Genomic DNA, 17,793 nt, shown 5'->3' with positions numbered 1-17,793 from the left:
GGATGAGGGAGTGTGAGTGGTGTTACAGTGATCCTGCTGTCCGTGACTCTATAGAGTCTCTAGGATGAGGGAGTGTGAGTGGTGTTACAGTGACACTGCTGTCTGTGACTCTATAGAGTCTATAGGATGAGGGAGTGTGAGTGGTGTTACAGTGATACTGCTGTCTGTGACTCTATAGTCTATAGGATGAGGGAGTGTGAGTGGTGTTACAGTGATACTGCTGTCTGTGACTCTATAGTCTATAGGATGAGGGAGTGTGAGTGGTGTTACAGTGATACTGCTGTCTGTGACTCTATAGAGTCTATAGGATGAGGGAGTGTGAGTGGTGTTACAGTGATACTGCTGTCTGTGACTCTATAGTCTATAGGATGAGGGAGTGTGAGTGTTGTTACAGTGACTCTGCTGTCTGTGACTCTATAGAGTCTATAGGATGAGGGAGTGTGAGTGGTGTTACAGTGATACTGCTGTCTGTGACTCTATAGAGTCTCTAGGATGAGGGAGTGTGAGTGGTGTTACAGTGATCCTGCTGTCCGTGACTCTATAGAGTCTCTAGGATGAGGGAGTGTGAGTGGTGTTACAGTGACACTGCTGTCTGTGACTCTATAGAGTCTATAGGATGAGGGAGTGTGAGTGGTGTTACAGTGATACTGCTGTCTGTGACTCTATAGAGTCTATAGGATGAGGGAGTGTGAGTGTTGTTACACTGATACTGCTGTCTGTGACTATAGAGTCTCTAGGATGAGGGAGTGTGAGTGGTGTTACAGTGATACTGCTGTCTGTGACTCTATAGAGTCTCTAGGATGAGGGAGTGTGAGTGGTGTTACAGTGATACTGCTGTCTGTGACTCTATAGAGTCTATAGGATGAGGGAGTGTGAGTGGTGTTACAGTGATACTGCTGTCTGTGTCTATAGAGTCTCTAGGATGAGGGAGTGTGAGTGTTGTTACAGTGATACTGCTGTCTGTGACTCTATAGAGTCTATAGGATGAGGGAGTGTGAGTGGTGTTACAGTGATACTGCTGTCTGTGACTCTATAGTCTATAGGATAAGGGAGTGTGAGTGGTGTTACAGTGATACTGCTGTCTGTGACTCTATAGTCTATAGGATGAGGGAGTGTGAGTGTTGTTACAGTGATACTGCTGTCTGTGACTCTATAGAGTCTATAGGATGAGGGAGTGTGAGTGTTGTTACACTGATACTGCTGTCTGTGACTATAGAGTCTCTAGGATGAGGGAGTGTGAGTGGTGTTACAGTGATACTGCTGTCTGTGACTCTATAGAGTCTCTAGGATGAGGGAGTGTGAGTGGTGTTACAGTGATACTGCTGTCTGTGACTCTATAGAGTCTATAGGATGAGGGAGTGTGAGTGGTGTTACAGTGATACTGCTGTCTGTGACTCTATAGAGTCTATAGGATGAGGGAGTGTGAGTGGTGTTACAGTGATACTGCTGTCTGTGTCTATAGAGTCTCTAGGATGAGGGAGTGTGAGTGTTGTTACAGTGATACTGCTGTCTGTGACTCTATAGAGTCTATAGGATGAGGGAGTGTGAGTGGTGTTACAGTGATACTGCTGTCTGTGACTCTATAGTCTATAGGATGAGGGAGTGTGAGTGGTGTTACAGTGATACTGCTGTCTGTGACTCTATAGAGTCTATAGGATGAGGGAGTGTGAGTGTTGTTACAGTGAAACTGCTGTCTGTGACTATAGAGTCTATAGGATGAGTCTGTAGCAGCCCACTGGAGCTCAGCAGGGGTGAGCCTGGTCAGTACCTGGAGGGAAGACTCCTGGGAAAAACTAAGGTTGCTGTTAGAGGTGTTAGTGGGGCCAGCAGGGGGCGCTCACCCTGCAGTCCAGGTGGCTCCTAATGCCCCAGTACAGTGACGGGGACACTACACTGTAAACAGGCACCGTCCTTTGGATGAGATGTAAAACCAAGGTCCTGACTCTCTGTGGTCATAAACAATCCCAGGGCGTCTCTCGAGAGGAGTAGGGGTGTTACCCCAGTGTCCTGACCAAAGTTCCCCCTCGCCTTTACCCATCATGGCCTCCTAATAACCCCCCTCTCTGAACTGGCCTCATCACTCTGCTCTCCTCCCCACTGAGAGCTGGTGTGTGGGGAGCGGACTGGAGCATCATCCAGGTGGGGCTGCACACTGGTGGCGGTGGAGGGGATCCCCATTACCTGTAAAGCGCTTTGAGTGGAGTGTCCAGAAAAGCGCTATATAAGTGTAAGCAATTATTATTATTATTATTATTATAATTATCATTATTATAATTGCAGGGTGAGCGACTCGTGCTCAGTTCCTGTGATTCGCTTGAGCAGTTTATCTCCCACTGGGGGCGCTGTGGGGAGACAGGCAGGCGTGTTTGGTACAGGAAGTAGATAAAAGGGGTGTCGGAGCCTGCGCTGCAGTGCTGCGTGTCTTCGGCGCTGTGCTGACGCCTCGTCCGCACGGCTGGGGCGAGATGGCTGTTCCTTCGGCGAGCCGGGTGAGCCTGCAGCTTCCTTCTCCACCGGGATACTCATGTTTGAACAATTTTTTAACTTGATTTGCACAACAAAAGGAACTATAATACAAACAAGAGTACAAATAACATATCAATAACACCGTCGGGCTACGTATTACGATACACATGCTCTTCCTGACGCGGGGCTGAAGGTGGCTTCTCGCTCGCGGTTGTGTTCCGCCTCAAACGCGCTGCTGGGGTGTCATGTGGCCTCTCGCCTGCAGGCGGCGCTGCTCCTCTTCGGTCCGTTTTAAATGTCCTAATCCGGGTGGATGACTCACCAGATCCCCAGTAAAGGGGAATATGTTAGTGAATAGCGACTGTCCCAATGGCATTTTTGTAAGGAACACGTTTAAAAACACTCGAAAACCAATGTTCAAAACTCACAGTAACACAAACGGGCATGTTGGACAGCGAGGCAAAAAGACAAAGGAAACGTGACTTCACGGCCCTCTCTGCGTGTTGGACTGCACCGGTTTTTAAATATAACCCTCTGAACACGGCATGTGAGGACAGGTACAGAGAAGACCTGCATCAGGACAGGCATCACAGTAAGACGATAACGAATCGCTGTGAGCTGCAGTTCGCTGTCCTGATGCAGGTCTTCTCTGTACCTGTCCCGTTTGTGTTACTGTGAGTTTTGAACATTGGTTTTCGAGTGTTTTTAAACGTGTTCCTTACAAAAATGCCATTGGGACAGTCGCTATTCACTAACATATTCCCCTTTACTGGGGATCTGGTGAGTCATCCACCCGGATTAGGACATTTAAAACGGACCGAAGAGGAGCAGCGCCGCCTGCAGGCGAGAGGCCACATGACACCCCAGCAGCGCGTTTGAGGCGGAACACAACCGCGAGCGAGAAGCCACCTTCAGCCTCGTCTTTAAGAAAAACGTTTAAACAGCGTGAATAAAGGGAAAGTCCGAATCGCTTTCATGTTTTTACATTTCGAAATCGTCTGTCACTACACCTAGACCTCCATTTTAAAATGTTCCAGCATGTGACTCTTCCCCGATCAGTCCGCTGTGTGTCTGCAGTAGCGCGCAAGTACAATTTCAGTCGACTTCAAAAAATATTTCCGTACTATTTCCAGTGGGATTGGAGGTTCACATAACGTCGGTTTCTCTGAAAGCAATATCGGCATTGGCCTCTTTTCTTACCCAAGTTTGCGAATCGGTGCAGAAGGATTTTACAGCAGGACAGAACCAGGATAAGTGTTGTGTGGCGTCAGGGCTGCTCTCGCAGCGCCTGTGTCGATCTTAAATCTCTGCACAGCGAGGGGCTTGGCTGAGCTGTTCCACACGCCGCCTCCCTGCGGACCCAGTACGTACCTGACATCCTGCCCGGCGTGCCAGCCGCGGGCTGCAGTGGGCGGACGTGATGCCAGGCCGTGTGTTTTGGTGTGTTCGATGCCCTTGTGTTTGGGTTGCGTTGTGTGTTGTTGCTCGAACAAGAACAGAAAGGGACCAGTGTCCCGCCCTGGAGCCCAGAGAGCCCATTGACCCCAGAGGGGTCGAGACGGAGAGTGGAGGGAAACGCGGTCGCTGTCCTCGTGTCAGCTGGAGGAAGCGGAGCCCTTCAGGAGACGCTGCGCTGGAAACCCCCTTCCTGCCAAACCGCAGAGCCGCGCCTCTCCAGCACCTGTCCGGGAGGAAGACGAGCACACAGCAGTGAAGGACAGAGGCGAGGGGAAACAGACAGGGACGCCAAACGCAGTGCTAGGACTCCAAGGTTCACAGCGAAAAGCCATTCGTGTGGAGGAAGGGAAGTTCGCGGAGCCTCTTCAGGTGTCGAGGAAAAGAGGGACAGACTGCTGCAGGAATGTGGGAGCTGCAGATCTAGCAGTGCAAACACGGCTGTACCGAGAGCGACTGAGAGTTCATGCTGTCCAGTGTTGAGACGTGCTGTTGCAACACTGGGTTCTGCTTCATTCCAATGTGCGTGATTCATGTGCAGCTAACCGACTGTACAGCCTCATCCTCCCCAGAAGAGTGATGTTCAGTCCTGTGCAATTGGTGTCATTCTTTTAAGAAAGTTTGAGTGTTGTTACAGTGATACTGCTGTCTGTGACTCTATAGAGTCTATAGGATGAGGGAGTGTGAGTGGTGTTAAGTGATACTGCTGTCTGTGACTCTACAGAGTCTCTAGGATGAGGGAGTGTGAGTGGTGTTACAGTGATACTGCTGTCTGTGACTCTATAGTCTATAGGATGAGGGAGTGTGAGTGGTGTTACAGTGATACTGCTGTCTGTGACTCTATAGAGTCTATAGGATGAGGGAGTGTGAGTGGTGTTACAGTGATCCTGCTGTCTGTGACTCTATAGAGTCTCTAGGATGAGGGAGTGTGAGTGGTGTTACAGTGATCCTGCTGTCTGTGACTCTATAGAGTCTATAGGATGAGGGAGTGTGAGTGGTGTTACAGTGATACTGCTGTCTGTGACTCTATAGAGTCTATAGGATGAGGGAGTGTGAGTGGTGTTACAGTGTCACTGCTGTCTGTGACTCTATAGAGTCTCTAGGATGAGGGAGTGTGAGTGGTGTTACAGTGATACTGCTGTCTGTGACTCTATAGTCTATAGGATGAGGGAGTCTGAGTGTTGTTACAGTGTCACTGCTGTCTGTGACTCTATAGAGTCTCTAGGATGAGGGAGTGTGAGTGTTGTTACAGTGTCACTGCTGTCTGTGACTCTATAGAGTCTCTAGGATGAGGGAGTGTGAGTGTTACAGTGATACTGCTGTCTGTGACTCTATAGAGTCTATAGGATGAGGGAGTGTGAGTGGTGTTACAGTGATACTGCTGTCTGTCACTCTATAGAGTCTATAGGATGAGGGAGTGTGAGTGGTGTTACAGTGATCCTGCTGTCTGTGACTCTATAGAGTCTATAGGATGAGGGAGTGTGAGTGTTGTTACAGTGTCACTGCTGTCTGTGACTCTATAGAGTCTCCAGGATGAGGGAGTGTGAGTGGTGTTACAGTGATCCTGCTGTCTGTGACTCTATAGAGTCTCTAGGATGAGCGAGTGTGAGTGGTGTTACAGTGATACTGCTGTCTGTGACTATAGAGTCTCTAGGATGAGGGAGTGTGAGTGTTGTTACAGTGATACTGCTGTCTGTGACTCTATAGAGTCTCCAGGATGAGGGAATGTGAGTGGTGTTACAGTGATACTGCTGTCTGTGACTCTATAGAGTCTCTAGGATGAGGGAGTGTGAGTGGTGTTACAGTGATACTGCTGTCTGTGACTATAGAGTCTCTAGGATGAGGGAGTGTGAGTGTTGTTACAGTGATACTGCTGTCTGTGACTCTATAGAGTCTCCAGGATGAGGGAATGTGAGTGGTGTTACAGTGATACTGCTGTCTGTGACTCTATAGAGTCTCTAGGATGAGGGTGTGTGAGTGTTGTTACAGTGATACTGCTGTCTGTGACCCTATAGAGTCTCCAGGATGAGGGAATGTGAGTGGTATTACAGTGATACTGCTGTCTGTGACTCTATAGAGTCTCCAGGATGAGGGTGTGTGAGTGTTGTTACAGTGATACTGCTGTCTGTGACTCTATAGAGTCTATAGGATGAGGGAGTGTGAGTGGTGTTACAGTGATACTGCTGTCTGTGATTATAGAGTCTCTAGGATGAGGGAGTGTGAGTGGTGTTACAGTGATCCTGCTGTCTGTGACTATAGAGTCTCTAGGATGAGGGAGTGTGAGTGTTGTTACAGTGATACTGCTGTCTGTGACTCTATAGAGTCTATAGGATGAGGGAGTGTGAGTGGTGTTACAGTGATACTGCTGTCTGTGACTCTATAGAGTCTCTAGGATGAGGGAGTGTGAGTGGTGTTACAGTGACACTGCTGTCTGTGACTCTATAGTCTCTAGGATGAGGGAGTGTGAGTGGTGTTACAGTGACACTGCTGTCTGTGACTCCTGTCGGCTCTGTGTTGTCAGAGAGCGCGCTATCGCTGCCAAGCTGGTGCGGAAGACGGAGAAGAGGCTGAAGGAGGTGGTGATGCAGGTGGAGGACGAGAGGCGTCACGCTGACCAGTACCGGGAGCAGGTCCGTCTTCCTGAACGCCTTCAGTCACAGCAGACACAGCTGCGGCTCTGCCCTGACTCGCTCTCTCCCTGTCTCCAGCTGGACAAGGCGATGGCTCGGCTGCGCCAGTTGAAGAGGCAGCTGGAGGAGGTGGAGGAGGAGGCGTCGCGTTCCAACGCCTCCCGCAGGAAACTGCAGAGAGAGCTGGAGGACCTGAGCGACAGCACTGAGAGCATGAGCAGGGAGCTGACAGCCCTGCGCAGCCAGCTGAGGTACACAGAGCAGGGAGCCGACAGCCCTGCGCAGCCAGCTGAGGTACACAGAGCAGGGAGCCGACAGCCCTGCGCAGCCAGCTGAGGTACACAGAGCAGGGAGCCGACAGCCCTGCGCAGCCAGCTGAGGTACACAGAGCAGGGAGCCGACAGCCCTGCGCAGCCAGCTGAGGTACACAGAGCAGGGAGCCGACAGCCCTGCGCAGCCAGCTGAGGTACACAGAGCAGGGAGCTGACAGCCCTGCGCAGCCAGCTGAGGTACACAGAGCAGGGAGCCGACAGCCCTGCGCAGCCAGCTGAGGTACACAGAGCAGGGAGCCGACAGCCCTGCGCAGCCAGCTGAGGTACACAGAGCAGGGAGCTGACAGCCCTGCGCAGCCAGCTGAGGTACACAGAGCAGGGAGCCGACAGCCCTGCGCAGCCAGCTGAGGTACACAGAGCAGGGAGCCGACAGCCCTGCGCAGCCAGCTGAGGTACACAGAGCAGGGAGCCGACAGCCCTGCGCAGCCAGCTGAGGTACACAGAGCAGGGAGCCGACAGCCAGCTGAGGTACACAGAGCAGGGAGCCGACAGCCCTGCGCAGCCAGCTGAGGTACACAGAGCAGGGAGCCGACAGCCCTGCGCAGCCAGCTGAGGTACACAGAGCAGGGAGCTGACCTGGGTAGTGTGGGGGTACAGGTTGTGGGGAGAATGTGGGAGTACAGGCTGTGTGGTAGTGTTGGGGTACAGGTTGGGGGGAGAATGTGGGGGTTTGGGCTGTGTGGTAGTGTGGAGGTGTACATTGTGGGGGGGAATGTGGGGGTATGGGCTGTGTGGAGGGAGCGTATAGGGGTGCACGTTGTGGGGAGAATGTTGGGGTATGGGCAACGAGGAAGGTGAGTGTTGGGGTACCGTCCATTGGGAGGGAGAGGGTGGGGTTGTAGGCTGTGGGGATAATGTGGGAGTACAGGCTGTGTGGCAGTGTCGGGGTGCACATTGTGGTGGAGAATGTGGGGGTACAGGCTGTGTGGTAGTGTGGCAGTGTGGGGGTACAGGTTGTGGGGAGAGAATGTGGGGGTACAGTCTGTGTGGAGGGAGCATGTGGGGGTGCGTGTTGTGGGGAGAGAAGAATGTGGGGGTATGGGCATCGAGGAAAGTGGGTGTTGGGGTACTGTCTGGTGGGAGGGAGAGGGTGGGGTTGTAGGCTGTGGGGAGAATGTGGGGGTACAGGCTGTGTGGCAGTGTGGGGGTGCACGTTGTGGGGAAGAATGTGGGAGTATGGACTGTGTGGTGCAAAATGTGGGGGTATGGGCTGTATGGCAGTGTTGGGGGTACAGGCTCTGTGGTAGTATGGGGGTGCATGTTGTGGGGAGCGTGTGAGGGAAGGTCTGTGGGGAGATTGTGGGGGTACAGGCTGTGTGGTAGAATGGGGTTATATGTTTTTGGGAGAGAATGTGGGGGTGCACGTTGTGGGGAGAGAATGTGGGGATACGGGCGACGAGGAAGGTGAGTGTTGGGGTACCGTCCGTTGGGAGGGAGAGGGTGGGGTTGTAGGCTGTGGGGTAATGTGGGGGTAGGGCTGTGTGGCAGCATGGGGGGTGCACGTTGTGGGAGTACAGGCTGTGTGGGGGTACAGGTGTGGGGGAGAATGTGAGGGGACAGGTTGTTTGGCAGTGTGGGGGTACAGGTTGTGGGGAGAATGTGGGAGTACAGGCTGTGTGGTAGTGTTGGGGTACAGGTTGTGGGGAGAATGTGGGGGTTCGGGCTGTGTGGTAGTGTGGAGGTGCACATTGTGGGGGAGAATGTGGGGGTATGTGCTGTGTGGTAGTGTTGGGGGTGCACGTTGTGGGGAGAATGTTGGGGTACGGGCAACGAGGAAGGTGAGTGTTGGGGTACCGTCCATTGGGAGGGAGAGGGTGGGGTTGTAGGCTGTGGGGATAATGTGGGGGTACAGGTTGTGGGGAGAATGTGGGGGTGCACATTGTGGTGGAGAATGTGGGGGTACAGGCTGTGTGGCAGTGTGGGGGTACAGGCTGTGTGGTAGTGTGGCAGTGTGGGGGTACAGGTTGTGGGGGTACAGTCTGTGTGGAGGGAGCATGTGGGGGTGCGTGTTGTGGGGGTATGGGCAACGAAGAAGGTGGGTGTTGGGGTACCGTCTGTTGGGAGGGAGAGGGTGGGGTTGTAGGCTGTGGGGAGAATGTGGGGGTACAGGCTGTGTGGCAGTGTGGGGGTGCACGTTGTGGGGAAGAATGTTGGAGTATGGACTGTGTGGCGCAAAATGTGGGGGTATGGGCTGTATGGCAGTGTTGGGGGTACAGGCTCTGTGGTAGTATGGGGGTGCATGTTGTGGGGAGCGTGTGGGGGAAGGTCTGTGGGGAGATTGTGGGGGTACAGGCTCTGTGGTAGAATGGGGTTATGTTTTTGGGAGAGAATGTGGGGGTGCACGTTGTGGGGAGAGAATGTGGGGGTACGGGTGACGAGGAAGGTGAGTGTTGGGGTACCGTCCGTTGGGAGGGAGAGGATGGGGTTGTAGGCTGTGGGGTAATGTGGGGGTCCAGGCTGTGTGGCAGCGTGGGGGGTGCACGTTGTGGGGGTATAGGCTGTGTGGGGGTACAGGTGTGGGGGAGAATGTGGGGGTAACAGGCTGTGTGGTAGTGTAGGGGTGCACATTGTGGGGAGAATGTGGGGGTACAGGCTGTGTGGCAGTGTGGGGGCCCATGTTGTGGGGACGAATGTGGGGGTATGGACTGTGATGCTGAATGTAGGGGTATGGGCTTTATGGCAGTGTTGGGGGTACAGGCTGTGTGGTAGTATGGGGGTTCATGTTGTGGGGAGAATCTGGGGGTATGGGCTGTATGGCAGTGTTGGGGTACAGGCTGTGTGGCAGTATGGGGGTGCACATTGTGGGGAGAATGTGGGGGTATGGGCTGTGTGGAGGGAGCGTGTGGGGGTTCACGTTGTTGGGTGAGAATGTGGGGGTACGGGCGACGAGGAAGGTGAGTGTTGGGGTACCGTCCGTTGGGAGGGAGAGGATGGGGTTGTAGGCTGTGGAGTAATGTGGGGGGTACAGGCTGTGTGGCAGCGTGGGGGGTGCACGTTGTGGGGGAGAATGTGGGGGTACAGGTTGTGGGGAGGGAGTGTGTGGGGGTGCACGTTGTGGGGGAGGATGTGGGGGTCCAGGCTTTGTGGGGGTACAGGTGTGGGGAAGAATGTGGGGGTACAGGTTGTTTGGCAGTGTGGGGGTACAGGTTGTGGGGAGAGAATGTGGGGGTATGGGCTGTATGGCACTGTTGGGGGTACAGGCTGTGTGGCAGTATGGGGGTGCATGTTGTGGGGAGAATGTGGGGGTATGGGCTGTGTGGAGGGAGTGTGTGGGGTTGCACGTTGTGGGGGAGAATGTGGGGGTACAGGTTGTGGGGAGAGAATGTGGGGGTAACAGGGTGTGTGGCAGTGTGGGGGGTACACGTTGTGGGGGAGAATGTGGGGGTACAGGTTGTGTGGTAGTGTGGGGGTACAGGCTGTGGGGGTACAGGTGTGGGGAAGAATGTGGGGGTACGGGCGACGAGGAAGGTGAGTGTTGGGGTACCGTCTGTTGGGAGGGAGAGGGTGGGGTTGTAGGCTGTGGGGTAATGTGGGGGTACAGGCTGTGTGGCAGCATGGGGGGTGCATGTTGTGGGGGAGAATGTGGGGGTACAGGCTGTGTGGGGGTACAGGTGTGGGGGAGAATGTGGGGGTACAGGTTGTGGGGAGAATGTTGGGGTTTGGGCTGTGTGGTAGCGTGGGGGTACAGGCTCTGGGGAGGGAGCGTGTGGGGGTGCACGTTGTGGGGGAGAATGTGGGGATCCAGGCTGTGTGGGGGTGCACGTTCTGGGGAGAATGTGGGGGTACAGGCTGTGTGGCAGTGTTGGGGTGCACATTGTGGGGAAGAATGTGGGGGTATGGACTGTGTGACACTGAATGTGGGGGTATGGGCTTTATGGCAGTGTTGGGGGTACAGGCTGTGTGGCAGTATGGGGGTGCACGTTGTGGGGAGAATGTGGGGGTATGGGCTGTGTGAAGGGAGCGTGTGGGGGTGCACATTGTGGGGAGAGAATGTGGGGGTACGGGCGACGAGGAAGGTGAGTGTTGGGGTACCGTCCGTTGGGAGGGAGAGGGTGGGGTTGTAGGCTGTGGAGTAATGTGGGGGTACAGGCTGTGTGGCAGCGTGGGGGTTGCACGTTGTGGGGGAGAATGTGGGGGTACAGGTTGTGGGGAGAATGGGGGTTCAGGCTGTGTGGCAGTGTTGGGGGTACAGGCTGTGGGGAGGGAGCGTGTGGGGGTGCACGTTGTGGAGGGGTATGTGGGGGTACAGGATATGTGGTAGGATGGGAGTCCAGATTGTGGGGCGAATGTGGGGGTACAGGCTGTGTGGCAGTATGGGGGTGTACGTTGTGGGGAAGATTGTGGGGGTACAGTCTGTGTGGTAGTGTTGGGGTTACAGGCTGTGTGGCAGTGTTGGGGTGTACATTGTGGGGAAGAATGTGGGGGTATGGACTGTGTGATGCTGAATGTAGGGGTATGGGCTTTATGGTAGTGTTGGGGGTACAGGCTGTGTGGTAGTATGGGGGTGCACGTTGTGGGGGTAGGGCTGTGTGGAGGGAGCGTGTGGGGGTGCATGTTGTTGGGAGAGGGAATGTGGGGATATGGGCGATGAGGAAGGTGAGTGTTGGGGTTCTGTCCGTTGGGAGGGAGAGGGTGGGGTTAGGCTGTGTAGCAGTGTGGGGGTGCACGTTGTGGTGGAGAATGTGGGGGTACAGCTGTGTGGCAGTGTGGGGGTGCACATTGTGGGGGAGAATGTGGGGGTACAGGCCAGGCTGAGTGGTTGTGTGGGGGTACAGGTGTGGGGAAGAATGTGGGGGGTTCAGAATGTGGTAGTAAAGAGGTACAAGCTGTGGGGCATGTAGACAGGCATGTGGGGGTACGGGCGACGAGGAAGGTGAATGTGGGGGTACCGTCCGTTGGGAGGGAGAGGATGTGGGGGTATGGTCATTGTGGGGGTGCACGTTGTGAGGGAGAATGTGGGGGTACAGGCTGTGTGGTAGTGTGCGGGTTCACATTGTGGGGAAGAATATGGGGGTATGGGCTTTGTGGCAGTGTGGTGGTACGTTTTGTGGGGTGATAGGGTGTTGGGGTCTGGGTTGTGAGGAGGTGTTAGTGTGGGGGTACGGGTTGTTTGGAAGTGTGGGGTTACAGGTTGTGGGGAGGTTTGAGTTTGGGGGTATGGGCTGTGTGGCTGTTTGGGGGTACAGGTTGTGGGGTACTAGGCCATTGGGGTAAGGGTTGTGAGTGTGGGGGTACGGGCTGTGTGGCAATGTAGGGGTACAGGCTGTGGGGTATGGGTTGTGAGGAGGTGTGAGAGTGGGGTTACAGGTTCTGGGGTAATAGGGTGTTGGGGTACAGGTTGTGAGGAGGTGGTAGTGTACTGGCCATGAGAGAGAATGTGGGGGTTTGGGCTGTGTGGCAGTATGGGGGTACTGGCCATGAGAGAGAATGTGGGGGTACAAGCTGTGGAGAGGGAGGGTGTTGGGGTACTGTGTGGGAGTACAGGCTGTGTGGTAGTATGGGGGTGCACATTGTGGGGAGAATGTGGGGGTACAGGCTGTGTGGTAGTGTGGGGGTGCAGGTTTTGGGGAGAGAATATAGAGGTACAGACTGTGTGGTGGTACAGTTTGTGGGGTACTAGGGTGTTTGGGTATGGGCTGTGAGACGGGGTGTGAGTGTGGGGGTACGGGCTGTGTGGTGGTGTGGGGTACTAGGGCGTTGGGGTACGGGCTGTGAGACGGGGTGTGAGTGTGGGGGTACGGTCTGTGTGGTGGTGTGGGGTACTAGGGTGTTGGGGTACGGGCTGTGAGACGGGGTGTGAGTGTGGGGGTACGGGCTGTGTGGTGGTGTGGGGTACTAGGGCGTTGGGGTACGGGCTGTGAGTGTGGGGGTACGGGCTGTGTGGTGGCGTGGGGTACTAGGGTGTTGGGGTACGGGCTGTGAGGAGGTGTGAGTGTGGGGGTACGGGCTGTGTGGTGGTGTGGGGTACTAGGGTGTTGGGGTACGGGCTGTGAGGAGATATGAGTGTGGGGGTACGGGCTGTGTGGTGGTGTGGGGTACAAGGGTGTTGGGGTACGGGCTGTGAGGAGGTGTGAGTGTGGGGGTACGGGCTGTGTGGTGGCGTGGGGTACTAGGGTGTTGGGGTACGGGCTGTGAGGAGGTGTGAGTGTGGGGGTACGGGCTGTGTGGTGGCGTGGGGTACTAGGGCGTTGGGGTACGGGCTGTGAGTGTGGGGGTACGGGCTGTGTGGTGGCGTGGGGTACTAGGGTGTTGGGGTACGGGCTGTGAGGAGGTGTGAGTGTGGGGGTACGGGCTGTGTGGTGGTGTGGGGTACTAGGGTGTTGGGGTACGGGCTGTGAGGAGGTGTGAGTGTGGGGGTACGGGCTGTGTGGTGGCGTGGGGTACTAGGGCGTTGGGGTACGGGCTGTGAGGAGGTGTGAGTGTGGGGGTACGGGCTGTGTGGTGGCGTGGGGTACTAGGGTGTTGGGGTACGGGCTGTGAGGAGGTGTGAGTGTGGGGATACGGGCTGTGAGGCGGTGTCGGGGTGTTCTGTGCTCTGTGGTCCGTGGCCGGGGTCAGTGTTGCGGATCTTTCCCACACTGACCCCTCTCTCTGTCCTGCAGACGCACCCCGCTGGCCGTCCCTGTCCTGCCCTCCCGCCGCTCCCTGCTGGACGACCTCTCCCTGGACACCTCCGACTCCGAGGACCGCCCCCTCTCTGTCCCCCCCGGCCCGGAGCAGCCCACCAGCCCCGAGGACAGCCTGGGCCCCCCCCCTCCCTACAGCCTGACTGACCAGAGCGGACTGGACTGACCGCTGTGTGCTGCTGGACTGTCCTCTGGACGGACAGACAGAGGACTGACTGCAGACGGACAGACAGACAGAGGACTGACTGCAGACGGACAGACAGACAGAGGACTGTCTCTGCAGACAGACAGACAGAGGACTGTCTCTGCAGACAGACAGACAGAGGACTGACTGCAGACGGACAGACAGACAGACAGAGGACTGACTCTGCAGACGGACAGACAGACAGAGGACTGACTGCAGACGGACAGACAGACAGAGGACTGACTGCAGACGGACAGACAGACAGAGGACGGACTCTTCAGACAGACAGAGGACTGACTCTGCAGACAGACAGAGGACTGACTGCAGACGGACAGACAGACAGAGGACTGACTCTGCAGACAGACAGAGGACTGACTGCAGACAGACAGACAGGTGAATCTTGAAGAATGGAGCCGCTCAGCTCGAGAACTTTACTGTTTGATCGTCTGAGCTGATACCAAGGACATTGTCCGCTATTGCATGATAATTCTGTATCTTCATCATCATCACTGTTGAAAGACATCTTCTGTGCTTCTACCCTGCTGTTGTGAAGAGGAATTAAACAGGTCTGGGAGAATCGTGGGGGTCCGTGCTCTGCGCTGCCCCTCTCCCTCACTGGGGGCAGTTTGAGCTGCGGTTGTTTGTGTGAGACGTGGTTCTCATGTGGTTTCACTGTCTGTTCCTTGATCTCTGACGCTGGCAAGAGAGTTTTAATATAAACTGGGTTTGAAACTCATCTGGGCTCCAGTCGTTAATGGAAACCATAACACTCACATACACACACTCTCACACACTCACATACACACACCCTGACCCTGACACACACTCTCACACACTCACATAAACACACCCTGACCCTGACACACACTCTCACACACTCACATACACACACCCTGACCCTGACACACACTCTCACACACTCACATAAACACACCCTGACCCTGACACACACTCTCACACACTCACATACACACACCCTGACCCTGACACACACTCTCACACACTCACATAAACACACCCTGACCCTGACACACACTCTCACACACTCACATAAACACACCCTGACCCTGACACACACTCTCACACACTCACATACACACACCCTGACCCTGACACACACCCTGACCCACACACACATACACTGACACCCTGACCCTCACACACACACACACACAGACACTCATATTCACAGACACCCTGACCCCCTCACACACACACTGACACCCTCACATACCCTGACCCTCACACACTCACACACACTGACCCCCTGACCCTCACACACTCACACACCCTGACCCTCATACATACACTGACACCCTGACCCTCACACACAGACACACACACTGACACCCTGACCCTCACACACACACACATACACTGACACCCTGACCCTCACACACACATACACTGACACCCTGACCCTCACACACACAGACACCCACACACAGACAACCTGACCCCCACACACACACACTCATATTCACAGACACCCTGACCCCCTCACACACACACTGACCCCCTCACACCCTGACCCTCACACACTCACACACACTGACCCCCTGACCCTCACACACTCACACACCCTGACCCTCATACATACACTGACACCCTGACCCTCACACACAGACACACAGACACCCTGACCCTCACACACAGACACACACATACACTGACACCCTGACCCTCACACACACACACATACACTGACACCCTGACCCTCACACACACACACATACACTGACACCCTGACCCTCACACACACACACATACACAGACACCCTGACCCCCACACACACACACTCATATTCACAGACACCCTGACCCCCTCACACACACACTGACACCCTCACATACCCTGACCCTCACACACTCACACACACTGACCCCCTGACCCTCACACACTCACACACCCTGACCCTCATACATACACTGACACCCTGACCCTCACACACAGACACACACACACACTGACCCCCTCACACCCTGACCCTGACACCCTCACATACCCTGACCCTCACACTCACACACACTGACACCCTGACCCTCACACACAGACACACACACACACTGACCCTGACACCCTCACATACACACTGACCCCCTCACACACACACCCTGACCCCCTGACCCTGACACCCTCACATACACACTCTCACACCCTGACCCACACACACTCACACACACTGACCCTCACACACTTACACACCCTGACCCCCTGACCCTGACCCCCTCACACACCCTGACCCTTACACACACACACCCTGACCCCCCCACACACCCTCACACACACACACCCTGACCCTCACACACACACTAACCCCCTGACCCTGACACCCTCACACCCTCCATTCCTCTCCCACACCGCTGCCCCTGGCAGAAAGAGACACCAGACGCCCCAGTCCGTTTGCTCTTATTTTATTCATCACTGGATCTTACAAGACAGGCGCCAGGTGTGACTGTGTGGCCCCAGGGGCCCGGGGGCGTGTCAGAGTGGGATTCCCACGTGCCCTCCTTCGCCCATGATGTCATCGAACAGCCCCTCCCCCTCCAGGGGTGGGCTGGGCAGGGTGGGGAGGTGTGGCCTGGCGGGCTGGGGGGCGGGGAAGGACTGGGCCACGCCCACGAAGGAGGCGTCCCCTTGCCCTGCCCACAGCAGCCCGGGGCAGACAGGTCGTGACCCCCAGCCCCCCGAGGGAGGCACCCCCTCCCCGAGCCAGGCGAGCCCGAACCCCTCCTCCTCCAGGCCCAGCTGCGCCTCCTGCTCTGGCCCCAGGTGCGAGCGCCCCACGACTGGCCCTGCGCCCCAAGCGATAACATCATCGCTGAGCAGCCAGCCCCCGGAGCGCCAGGAGCAGCCCCTCGGCTCGGGGGGCGCTGGGGGGCTTACCGCGTCTTCGTTTCGGTGGGACCACCCCCCGCACTCCTCCTCCTCCTCCTCCTCCTCGGGCGTCAGGGCAGCAGGAGCTCCCCAGACCGGGGGCCCCAACGCGCCCCCCTTGGACCCCGGTCCAGCCCCTGCCCCTGCTCCTCCCACCATGGGCGCCCCGCCGCACAGCGGGGTCCCTCCTGCCCCCAGCCTGTCCGCCGTCCGCCTGCAGGTTCCTGGGGTTCGGGGGGGTCCCGGGGGTTGGGGGTCTGTGGGGGTGCAGGGCTCCAGGAGGTGCAGAGCTGCAGAGACAGGAGACAGGACAGGGACCTCGTTACTGCCCCCCACTGCCTGAGCCTGAACCCCAAGACTGGGTACGACAGACCCCTGTCAGGGCGATCTGAACCCCAAGACTGGGTGCAACAGACCCCTGTCAGGGCGATCTGAACCCCAAGACTGGGTGCGACAGACCCCTGTCAGGGCGATCTGAACCCCAAGACTGGGTGCGACAGACCTCAAAGAAGAGCTCAGGGAAACTGGGGAAAACCACTGTCGCCATCTTGGCTCAAGCCTCCCTGTTCCGGTGCTGCCAGGTCTCCTGGACTTGAGCCACAATGGCCCAGTTTCAGCCCGTCTGCCAGGCAGCAGTGAGCTCGTACAGTACCTCCTGGGGCCAGGCCGTCTGCGGGGGCCACAGGCAGGGGCGGGGGGCGGCTCTGGGCCAGGATCGCCGACGCCAGCTGCTGATTGGCCGCTTCGATTTCGGCATACTTCCTGTGTGGAGAAGGGAAGAGGGGGGTTGGCAGAGAGGGGGTGCCGCTGTGCTCAGCGCTGACGGCTGGGCCTCTGTCCGGACAGAACGGAGATCGGGACACCTTTACACAAAGGCTGGGGGAGAGTGGAACAGGCTGATGAGGACGATGTTTCAGGAAGCAGGGGGAGGAGATCAAGTCGTTTCCGAATTCTCCTCTTCACAGTCTTCCTCCTCTCCCTCCTCTCTCCTCTCCATTTCAATTCAAGGTGCTTTGTTAGCGTGACCAATGATACAATCAGTGTTGCCAACGCAAATAAAAGTAAAAAAAGATCTACAGACATATTACAGACATTTACAACAAAGACATATAAAAAAATATTTACATATTATACTGTAGACAGATGGAACATTATTATCACTGTTCCTCAGGCTGGGACAGGAGATCACACACTGGGCTGCCAGTTCAGCTGAGTTCCCTCC

General features: G+C 55.9%; 1 protein-coding gene across 1 annotated transcript in view; it reads left to right on the top strand.

Annotated features, from left to right (window-relative positions):
- LOC148809075 (uncharacterized) overlaps window positions 1–14,429 on the top strand; it is a gene marked incomplete at its 5' end in the record, with an annotated part of 40,835 nt that extends 26,406 nt beyond the window's left edge. The window contains 3 exons of the mRNA XM_088909322.1: window positions 6,443–6,551; window positions 6,630–6,802; window positions 13,486–14,429. Of these exons, the coding sequence (XP_088765448.1) occupies window positions 6,443–6,551; window positions 6,630–6,802; window positions 13,486–13,675 (472 nt within the window). The remainder of the gene's footprint in view (window positions 1–6,442; window positions 6,552–6,629; window positions 6,803–13,485) is intronic.
- Between the last annotated feature and the right edge of the window lie 3,364 nt (window positions 14,430–17,793).

This window comes from Atractosteus spatula, unplaced genomic scaffold (genome assembly GCF_055471065.1).
Source record: "Atractosteus spatula isolate fAtrSpa1 unplaced genomic scaffold, fAtrSpa1.hap1 Scaffold_172, whole genome shotgun sequence".
Classification (NCBI taxonomy): Eukaryota; Metazoa; Chordata; class Actinopteri; order Semionotiformes; family Lepisosteidae; genus Atractosteus; species Atractosteus spatula.
This window is presented reverse-complemented; position numbering and strand designations above follow the sequence as displayed.